This window comes from Diabrotica undecimpunctata, chromosome 1, assembly GCF_040954645.1.
Source record: "Diabrotica undecimpunctata isolate CICGRU chromosome 1, icDiaUnde3, whole genome shotgun sequence".
In the NCBI taxonomy this organism is placed as follows: domain Eukaryota; kingdom Metazoa; phylum Arthropoda; class Insecta; order Coleoptera; family Chrysomelidae; genus Diabrotica; species Diabrotica undecimpunctata.
In genome coordinates, this window is record NC_092803.1 from 159,707,594 (window position 1) to 159,719,771 (window position 12,178).

The 12,178-nt window shown below is 32.6% G+C and overlaps 1 protein-coding gene across 2 annotated transcripts in view; it reads right to left on the reverse strand.

Annotated features, from left to right (window-relative positions):
* Positions 1 to 11,192: 11,192 nt before the first annotated feature.
* The window catches only part of LOC140432437 (uncharacterized), a 390,948-nt gene continuing 389,962 nt past the window's right edge, over positions 11,193 to 12,178 (reverse strand). The window contains exon 7 of one of the 2 annotated variants that reach the window (XM_072520340.1): positions 11,193 to 11,493. In XM_072520340.1, coding sequence (XP_072376441.1) covers positions 11,414 to 11,493 — 80 coding nt within the window. In that variant the 3' untranslated portion in view covers positions 11,193 to 11,413. The remainder of the gene's footprint in view (positions 11,494 to 12,178) is intronic. The other variant, XM_072520341.1, reaches the window with a different exon arrangement.

Consider the following 12,178-nt stretch of genomic DNA (forward strand, 5'->3'; position numbering starts at 1 on the left):
TAGGGAGCTAGTCTCTCGATATGAACAATCTTGGGTTTACTTCTAGCCAAAAACTGGATGTGATAGATTAGATCGTTTATTTTCTGCAGGACTGTGTACTTTCTTACGTGTAGGATTGTATAATCATACTAAGGCACCTCTATCGAAAGTGTTACCAGTAGCATGTATGTCGAACCTGGCCTTGGTTTAATCACAATAAAGCTTCAAACTTTTACGAGAAAATTCGTCGAGTTTTTTAAAATTGTCTTTAAATTTTTTGATGAACATCATGGATAGATGTTCTTCTTCGACTGAAGGCAATCTTTTAAAAATAAGATCTTGAGAAAGCTTCATTTCTCTTCCTGTGATCATCATCGATGGAAAAATACCGGTTGCATTATGTTCGGAACTTCTATATGCTAACAGGAATAGAGGAATTAAAGTATCCTAATTTTAAAAGGTAAAAGAAATAATAAGTTAGACTTACTCACAATCAATTTAATTTAACTAATCGGACGACCGGTTTCGCTTTCTATAATATGCAAAGCATCTTCAGGTCACGATACAAAGTTAAAATGCTGAAAATAATAATCCCATATTAGGGTGTTGTCTAATAAAGATAAAAACAAAGATAAAAACATAGGTAGGTGTAACTGTAATTTATATAATTTATATCACCTACCTATGTTTTTATCTTTGTTTTTATCTTTATTAGACAACACCCTAATATGGGATTATTATTTTCAGCATTTTAACTTTGTATCGTGACCTGAAGATGCTTTGCATATTATAGAAAGCGAAACCGGTCGTCCGATTAGTTAAATTAAATTGATTGTGAGTAAGTCTAACTTATTATTTCTTTTACCTTTTGAAATGGACTCACACAAGCAACACATTCATGATTATCCTAATTTTATTAATTACCAATGACAAACCTGATTTCGAATGGAGAGGCGTAGGGCGAGTTTCATTAATATTCAAGATTTTCAATAATTTTTTCTATAGTTCTTATTTCAAATTTGGTCCTTGATCAGACTGTATCTCTAAAGAAAATTTATGTCTTGATAAAACGTGAAAATGCTTCTCCTAAATTTCAGGTCATTGTAAAAAATAATTTAGTGAGACCATTAAGTAGTTTCTCCTCTCTATGCCATAGGAAGTGGACCGAGAATATCCACCATCGTTGAAAATCCTCTCCGGAAATATATTGTGACGAAAAGCATCTCGGTGACAATTTATCCAGTAAAATCTGTTTCAAACTCTGGTCAGTATTCTTTTAACAATAAAATGTCCTCCAGAAAGGCTGCTATGAAGTTTTTTTAACACACTTTTAATGTGTGATTTTGGCAGTACCACCTGTTAAACTGTACGTACTCCATTGGGACTTTCTCAGTTCCGATATAATAGACCGTTGAAAAGATACAGAGATTCCGATTAAGCAAAGTACGAATTTATAGTTCCACTGTATTTGGTTACTTTCTGCCAAATAGGTTTTACTCCACTTTCACGACATTCTCGCATGATATCTGGAGTGGAAGTCACAAACAAACGTAAAATATAATGTTTCTTACAATAAATTATGATTTAATCCCATATAAATACAATACTTATATAAGTAGATACAGTTAGTCTTTTACGACTAACAGGGATATATTTTTAAAACAGGGAAAGTTTTGTTTGTTGATAAAGCGATGTTAGATTTTATATGGAAAGTGATATTTGACGTATCTTAAGAACATGACACTGGATTTATTTAATGGAAGGCTTATGCCAAGAATCGGTTGTTGCTTTTGGTTGCGATATAAGTATGAAGTGCCACGGCTATGCATATGTAGACCTAGTCTAATAAAATCCATCTTATGCAATATTATAAATAAAAGATGGGCAATTGGTCCTATTAGTCTGTAATATTTATAAGTGGCTCGATGTATGTATGTGTATAAGATAGCTGGATTGGTCACACCAGTAGAATGTATAGATCACTATATCTGTACAATCGATAGCTGGACTTGTATGTATATAAATGTTTTTCAAGTCGTTTCAACGTTGTATTTATCTCGTGATATATCGCACATATCTGTACGTTAAACTATTTGGATGTGCGATTTTGATGCCATGTTTCATATTTTAATTTTTCCATGTTGTTGTATTCCACCCTCTAAATATTATTACGCAATATTCGCACGTGTATAAAGTTAACAAAGTGTGATTAGAGATTATAAAGCGAAGACGCCAGTAAATATCCAAAAGTTGTCAGATCAGTAGTTTAAAGGAGAGCAAAGACCGAAAAAATTTCATCAAGAGAGCATGAGTAGTGCAGTGTGGAATATAAAAGTGGCTTCACAGCAGGTTCTAAAATGTACTTATTTGAAAACCTTTAATTAGGATATAAGTAAGTAAAATATATTTAAACAATTTGTTAGGTCGTAGTATGAAAAATTCTATGAGACCAAGCGAGCTCTTCATTTACAAGGCCAGTATTTTGCAGATACAGAAATGGTTAAGTAAATATATTGACTAACTAAAACCGATAAAGCTGAAAATGAATTTCTTGTAAGAAGTCTAACGGTGTCACCAATAAACGCTAAAACGGTAGAGCGTTCGTTAAGATAGGAACGACATATTCTAATTGCTAGATACCAATTTTCTAGATGAACTAAGCCAATATAGCGAGAGGTATTTGGATAAAATATGACTGCTAAGATGATTTATATTGACATGATCCAATATAAAAATTTATAAAGAAAAGTAAGAATAAAAGCCCAGCTCGTATTCGCACAGAGGTTAATACTTGATGACTCATTAAATATTATGTTGCGTTTCTCTAATTGATTTTTCTCAATATTATTATGCTTTAACATCCTTACGATATGAAACTAATGATTATTTTCGCATTGTAATCTAACATTTATCACCTGTCACATTTGTCATTTTCTATTTGTCTCACTTGTCACCTGTCATCATTATGACAAACTCCGTTTTACAAACATTATGTTTTATCAAACATTTAGTAAAAACCCTTGTATCATCATGTAACTAAAATTTATTTAATTTTTTGTATTGAATTATTCGTTTAATTAAATGGAATTAACACTTAAAAAACTGCACACATATAATATTGGCATAATTGCTACATATTTTGTACCAGGTAGCACCCCAATACATATTATTGTAATTTAAGCATTTAGTTTGCCATGTACCTTTGACCTGGGGATGCTTAGACAATTATAATATGCGAAACCGGTCGTCGGTGGTAGAACAAATTGATTATAAGTAAGTCTTTTATTTATTAGTTTAATAACACAACTATATTACTAATGTTAACAATACCGATTACAATGAGATAGAAACTTATTCAGACCTGACAGCAAGTGTAAATCTTTATGAAAAATTATTATTGCATAATATATTAATTTCAATAAAGTCTTAGTAATACTTTTTTAACAGATAATATAATGTATCCGACATATTAAGTGACGTTCTTGTTGACTAATATATTGGACAGTCTATAAGCACATTCTTATCAGAAATACGATACTGACACACTTCACACATTGATTTTGGATATCAGGTGTTTATGGGAAATTACTGTAAGTCGTAGCCAACCACAGATTAGTTGTTACCTTTGAGTGGTTATTTGATATATATAGTTATTGCTGTATAGTCTGTAATAGCTCCTTATTCTGCGATTTCCGGCTTCTTATTTTCTTAAACTCTCGAGTGGAGGCGCTGGTACAATAGTGCTACCAATATTACTTTATGAGTGGGTGGCGCATGACTATTGGGTTATTTGTTTTTATACCTCTCAGTATCTTCCTAGAAATTGACGAGGAAGTGTTAGTTAAATTTGTGCGATTTAATTTCGTTAACGTCTTTGTCTACGGCAACTTTTTTGTCTTTTGCGTCCAGTCATGTAAGTGAATTAATTTTTATTTTTTTCTTTATAATAATATTTTTTCTGCTACTACTAATTTTAGATTGCTAAAAAAATTTCTTTTATCAGTTTCTTTGTATTACAGCGTTGCCAAAACTTACATTTTACTCTATTTTAGGGCAAAAGGACTTACGGAGAAAGAGCTTCGAAAATTTTTAGAAGATATGTTTAATATAGAAGAAATTAATGACTCAGATGACGGAGAGATTGTAACCAAAGAAGACCATAATTTAGGTTCAGAGATAGAGTTGGAAGACATTGAGGAAAATGAGGCTGTTTATGCTAGTGACTCCGGTTCTGATATGGAAGTAGATTCTGACAGTCTGCCTGGCGAAATCGGTAATAACTTTTATACCGGTAGAAACAAGAAAACCAAAGGAGAAGAACTAGTTACCATTCACAAATTTCCAAGACCAGTTCAAAAAATCTTTTAAAAACGAATCCTGGTCCGAAAGGGACTGCAAAAAACGTTCCCACCGAGATTGAGGCTTTTCTGATAGCAATTGATGATAGCATTATAAATGATATCGTGCGTTTTACAAATCTGTATATTGAAAAAAAGAGAAAGGGTGTTAATTATAGTAGAGAAAAAGCAGTTAAAGTTACAAGTAAATCTGAAATGATGGCTTTGTTTGGATTATTGTTTTTAATTGGTACTAAAAAAGGAAGTCGGACTAATGTCCAGGAACTGTGGACAAATAACGGAACAGGTTTGCAAATTTTAAGGGGCCTGCATAAGCTATGGGCGGTTTCAATTATTGCTGCGATGTATAAGGTTTGACGATAAAGAAACACGAGAACAACGTAAAAAATTGGATAAACTGGCGGCAATTAGAGTATTTTTAGACAAGTTTCAAGACAACTGTAAGAAATATTATAATCACAGTTACCATGTAACCATAGATGAAAAACTGGAACCTTTTAGAGGACGAAAAGGTCTAAAATGTCGTCGTTATCTTCAGATATTCAGTTATTTTTAACGACTTACAAACCTAAAGAAGAGGCACAAAAACATGATGTACCAAGAAAAAAGCGGGGACGTTGCGCCATATGTGGAAGACAGAAAAATAAATTTACGTCACAATTGTGTGACAAATGTGATAATTTTGTCTGTCAAGAGCACAGTGAAACTACGATTACCTGTCAACGATGTAAAACCAATTTAGTGGAAACTGGTGAAAGTGACTAACTTTTTATGTTTACAGTGTTTGTTTATTTGTTTGCTATGTAAAATATACGTTTAATAAATATTTAAAACAATTTCCTAAAACTTTATTTACTTATAAGCCATTTAAACAGTTCTAGAACTTTAATATAATAAGCAGAAAATCACCAAAGTTTTATATATTTTCGTGCACTCTGTAAATGAAAATATTTCCTCTTTGGAGAATAGTTTTACTATTGAATTTTGGTATGTATATTTGATTCAGAATTTCGATGGAGCTAAAAGAATCTGATATTATTAAAAATTTTTGACTTCAGTTTTTTTCAGCTTAAAATAATCTGCTATGAAGACGACGCAATACTCTCAAAGTGAGGATGATTTGCAACGTATGCTGCACCAATTTAGTATAACCGTCAGAAAATTTAACATGTTCATTTTCCCAAAAAAATTCAAAATGCATAGTTATAATAGCAAATTCACTAAGATGTAAGTTGGAGCTGGAAGGTCAGATAATAGAACAAGTGATGGAGTGTAAATATCTAGGCGTCACATTGTCTATCTACGGAAAGCTCTAAACAGAAGTAGAAGATCAAGTAAATACGATAGGGCGGTACCTGATGTAATAGAAAGTTACAGCAAGAAAAGTTATAAGGGTTTTGAAGAAGAAGTTAACTCTCTCTAAGTTTAATTAGATAAAAATTGCATAATATAAACTAAGATAAGATATTTTGAGATCTAATGGAATTTGGAAGTACTCCAAGGGATTTTTGTTTGTTAAAAAGCATCGTGGATATCAGATGCTACATCTACCATATCCTCTAAAATAAAGCGCACTTTTCAAAAAGGAAATTGTATTTTAGAGAACGATAAACCTTCCTTTGAATATATTTTCTATAATCTATTTCTAATGAGTGTAGAGTAATAAAATCTCATGAAGTATTCAAAAGCGCTACAGGGTAATCCGTCAATAATCCGTCAATAAATTCCGTCCGCATTGCAAAATTCTGTCGTTTCATAAAGAGCAGGTAGGTATCACCCTGTTTTAAGGGATTAGTCCATTGTTATCGACAGATAAACACTGAGCCAGAGGCGCGCTAGTGGGTTAATTGACAAAAGAATATGCATTCTTAAAAATCATATTAAAGGAAATAAAAATGTAATACAGCAGAACAGTGTTATTAAAAAAATATAAAATGTAACAATAAAATATATACGAACCGAAATCGGGAAATACTCACAAACACACACGAATGAACTTTACATATTGAAACACTTGTGGGGAGTTTAAATCAATTTATTCACAAAAACTACAAAAACTTTACTGGATACGTTATTACAATTCTACATCACTATAGTCTTCATCCGAAGAACTGTCATCATCCCCTGGTGTTATAATTATAGGGTCAACCACCTGATCGACCAAGTTGTCCAGTTCCCACATTTTATCTTCCTCTTTTAAAACATGCTGGATTGCTTTTTGCCAGTTTTCTGATGTGATTTCCATAATGGCTTGATCAAACAATACCTTGACATCTTTCATTTTAAATGTGGTATTGTGCCTTGCAACATATCCTTTAACTTGTGCCCATATAAGTTCTATGGGATTTAATTCGCAATGATATGGCGGTAGGCGTAGCACAGTTACTTTATACTTTTCTGCTACATCTTCTACGGCATATTTTATGAAGCGAGATTTATGTTGTTTTACTACGGCTAGTAGTTCCTTCTTTATTGAATTCGTCTCAAACTGAATACCTTTATTTGACACAGACAAACTAGGGTGATCGTGTTTTATGCAATCATATACATTTAAAATTATAACTTTTTCACTAACAGATAGCGGAGAATTTTTTACACCTCTTTTCTTTGGAGTAAATGTCGCCATTTTATAACTTTTTCACTATTTCTATATCACAATATTACTGTACGTTTAATTGGTGTAGTAACAATTACTAACTCGAATGTCGAATGTCGAATGATAATAATAAAATAAAAGAGGGATTATAATGAAAGTGTAAGTAAAACCTCATTACGCGTTATTAGTCTTCATGTTGATTTATTTTAGTTCTTAGTAATATTAGGAGGTGCGTCATACCCTTATCAGTTTCTTCTAATGCTTTTATTCGTTCAGTAAGGAAGTGAATTTGTTTTTATAAATAAAAATGTAATTAGCTTTAATGACCATATAATGGAATACGAGTTTGAAGAATAAGTTAATCGAAAAATTAAATAAAATTGGTTATCACAAAATATCCAAAATATGATATTTTGAGGTACATCAATTTTTGACGACGAAGTTGACATCCGTCCATTTGCCTACGCCCATGACGACACCGAAATTCAGGCAAATTTTATGACACTTCATGATTTATTACTCTACACTCATTTGAAACCAATTATAACAGTGTACATACAAAAGATATAAATAATGTCAGTCTATCTGAACTATGTTTTGGGTTTGTGAATTTCTGTTTAGAAAATTATTTTATTTTTGTTCTATATCTAACATCAATACCATGATTTCAATGATTTTCAAACTTCTTATGCAGTCCGAATAAGATTCTAGAAGCTCTGGAAAATAGGTGTTTGTTCCATTTTTTTATCTGAATGTACAGATTTGGGTATATATAATAATCGGAGGGGGCCAAATCAGGAGAATAGTCCAGATGAAGGAATTCGAAGCCCATCTCATGAATTTGTGATTTTGTCATAACGTTCTTGTGAGCTGGTGGATTGTATTGGAGAAATAACACTTTTTTCTTCTACATATGGACTGTTTTTCTCTGAGTTCTTGCTTCAATTGATCCGATATTGCACAAAAATACTTATTATTAATACTTTTACTTTTTAGAGATATTCAAATAAGGTTGTGCCATTGCGATACCAAAATACAGTGGCCATAACCTTTCCGACCCATTTAGACACTCTTGACCGCTTCAGTGTACTTTTAATGACTTTAGTCGATTGCCGTACGTTTATTGTGTGCTCTGGTGTGTAGTACTGGATAAAAGGTTGACCAACTTTTACCAATCGTGCGAAAAATCCAACGTCCAAACACTTCTTAGAATTGTCAGCAAATGCGGCACCAATCGGCAGGATAATTTTTTCTTATTCAAAACTTAGTTCAAAATATGACTAGTGCGCTCTTTACTAATTCTTGTGCTCTATCAATTTACGCATTTTATCTTTACGTTCATGGATTTTCTTTACGATTTCCGAAGTAACTGCATCGGAGGGTCGTCCAGTACGTAGTTCATTCAATGTGATATACGGCCACTACGCAATTTAGGGAACAAAATTTTAATAGTGTAGTCTGAAGTAGCATTAGTCTCATAATGTTTATCCAGCTTTTATTTTGTTTTTTTTTGCCGTTTTAGTACCGAAATATTAATTATTTATATTATTATTATATTCAGTCATATTTCCAACCACACACATACATGCTAAAAATTGGCCGTAGAATAAATTCCGACATAACAGATATTTTGACAAGGATTTGTACTTGTCAATTACAAAAAAAAATCTATTTGTAACATTTATTATTAGATATCTGTATAAATATAACACATAACATATTTGATTATAAACATTGTCGCAATGTCTGACGATTTTGTCTGTCGCAATGTCTTGCCGTAGATGAATTTTGCAAATTTATGCACAACACCGATCAAATATTTACTTACTTACTAGCCAACGCCCACCCTTGGCATGTTAGCCATTTGGTGGCGCGCTGACCAGTATAGATGAGCTGTTTCTCGTAGGCGATCTTCATCCTTCTTGGGTGGGTCTGTTTTCAGGGCTGGGCACTCTGGAAGGTGAGCAACATCCATCTGGGGCTGATCACATAGTGGACAGTTGCCATTTTCGCGGACGCCGATGCGATGTAGATAGGAGGCCAGTTAGTCACGCCCCGTAGTTGTTCTGAACACGGCTACACTAATGGGTCTCGGCAAGTTGCGAGGGATTGGTGACTCTATTAGGTGGGCCCAAGATTTTCCAGCACCGGCTTGTATTTGCTGCTCTTTTATCTTCGCTTTGATTCCTCTTCTAATGGTGGACTTTGCTGATGTGTGCGATTGGAAGCTAGGGGGCTGTGGAGTAGTGCCTTCTTTTGCAAGTTCATCCGCCGCTTCATTTCCTTCAACACCGACATGACTAGGGATCCATTGTAGAGTAATCAGCCACCCTTTTTCCATCAAGTTCGATAGTTGGACGCGGCAAGATATTGTTTTGGCACAGTCGGTGTAACCGATCAAATATTAATGTTAAGTATGTGGTTGAAAATCGTTTTTCTTCATAGGCGACATTTTTTCAAACTCTTCATATTTATGCAGCTGTCAAAAATATACTAATGGCTTAATCGCGCTAAAATTTGATATGTATACCTAAAAAAGTGTGTGTGTGTAAAGGAAAGGGATGACCTTAGACATAGTCTATTAGCCACAGGATTCATTTTTATTCATACACATATAAGTACATAGTAAGTGCTTACATAGTAAGGTTAAATATCGATTTTAGCTTCTTTAACGTAATTTATTATTGCATCTAAAACGGGTTTATTATGGCTTGATAACAGGGAACCAATGTTGAGAGAGAGATAAGTGTTGTATTCTATTAGATAATTATATAGTTTAGAGATAGCCGAATCATTTTTTTTACACTCTAGAAATATGTGGTTAATATCATCTATGGACAAGTTGTCACAGTCACATAACGGGGAGTTTAGTATCCCTAATTTATGAAGATGCGCCGAAAAACGGCCATGATTCAATTTTAAGCGTGTTACTGTTGAAGTATATCTTTTTATATAATCAAAAGTTATGTCCGGTATTCTATTTGGAAGCTGTAAGTAAAGCTGGAAATAAAGATTTTTTGATGTTTTGCTAAAATTATTGTAAGATATAAGAATATTGTAAGATGTCGGTATAAGAAAAAAATTTCTACAAATTTATCTGATTTACAAGCTTCTTTTGATTCACAATCTACCATTTCATTGCCTAAAATACCGCTGTGACCTTTTCCCCATATGAAAATTATTTTTGTATTTTGTTGATTTACTTGATGTAATAAGTTTTTTATTTCACAAATTAATTTTTAATTATAAATTTTTATTGGAGATCCTTCAATTGCTTGCAGAACGGACTTTGAATCTGACATAATAGAAACAGTTTGAACTGGATTTCGTGTGCACCATAGTAGGTTTTTTTTTATGGCGATAGACTCAGCACTGTAAATAGAGAGTGTATCTGCTAGTCTAAATTTTTCGACATGGTTGATACCTGAAACAAAAAATGCTGCACCTGTTCCATTCTCACATTTGGATCCATCTGTAAATATTTTAGTAACATTTTTTCCAAAAGCATTCAATGTGGTTGAGAGTATTAGGTTATTTAAATTAGCGTTTTCAGTATATTCAGGGTATATAATGGTTGGCCGAAATATGATATTTTGATAACTATATTCACATATTGGATATTTGGTACTATTGAATATACAAATGTCATATTTATTGGTATTAATAAAGCCATTTGACAAGTTAGGGGAGTTTTTTATTCTCCAATAAGGAGTTGTAAGGTTACAAGTATTAATAAAAGCTATTTTCTGGATCATATTCGTATTAAATGCCCTGTATTTAATTATTTGTTTCTCAGCTAAATACTGTCTACGTATATTTAACGAAGGTTCTTGTATTTCTGCAAGGACTGCTTGGTTAGATGATGACATCATTAGACCCATACAAATTTTTAAAGCCTTGTATTTGATACGATCGATAATTATTAGATTCGTTTTGGATGTAGCCCCATATAATGTACAGCCATAGTCCAATATGGAACGAATATATGCCTTGTAGAATGTATACGATACAGTAACATCAGCTCCCCATTTTTTCTTGGAAACTACTTTTAGCAGATTTATGGCTTCTTCTCATCTTCTTTTAATATATTTTATGTGGTTAGTCCAAAGCAATTTTTTATCTAATACTACACCTAGGTACTTATATTCGTCGACGTATGGAATCGTGAACCCATCTAGAATTTTTCGTTCTTATTACATAAATAACTACTTAGTAAGGATACACAATACGAACAACAAAATTAGTGAGATTTTATAATTTATTTCTCCAAAAAATTTTTAAGTATAAAGAAAAACACATATGTTCTCACAAATTTAATAAAATCTCTAACTGCACAATAGTCTAAATATATACAATGACAAAATATGCATACCGTTCGCGAATTCGCGATTTGTCCAATGAAAGTCAAGTTGTTATCACAGCACGAAAGATCGGTTCACTCCCGAAAGTCTTTGAGCAACACTATCATTTTCAAGCAGATCTACGTTGCCAGATGAGTAGCAGCTAATGCCAGAAGTAAGGTAGCCATACTAGAAAGGCGTAGGGTAGCTGAGCTTTTAACTGAAACAAAAAAGACGATATAGTCTTATATTACAGAAAATATCATTATATAATAGATAATAATAATTTACAACAAATAAAGCAACTTGCTGATTTTTTAATTGACACATTCAAAACTAAAATAATGTTCCAATAAAGGCGCATAAAGATTTTCTGGAAATATTTGCATCATTTAATAATTTTCTTAGTAGTATTTTCGTCTGTGATCGTCCACTTTAATGATAGCTTATTTCACGATCCTGCTTACTGCAGCTATGTATATATATATATATATATATATATATATACAAAATTCAAATATTTGGGTGTGCAGCGGAAGATAGGACAAATAAGTACTGTTTTTAGTAAACCAAGCTTTCGCAAATCTTTATTTGCATCATCAGGGTGCTACAAACAAACAAAATTAGTACAAAATACAGAAAAAGAATTATTTTGCATCTTACACTAATTAAGGTTAGTTGTCGTGATGTTTATCAAATGAAATGAGCAACTCATTTGACCCCTACAAATGATGGCGAAAACTATCCAAAATTGGGTGTCTACACCCTCCCTAAAATCCATAAACCTAGCTTAACTATGAGACCTATAGTTTCCTCCATAGGCTCACCAACTGAACATATTGCATGCTTTCTCACCAATATTTTGACCAAAGCTTATGATTCAAATAATGTTTACTACATGAGAG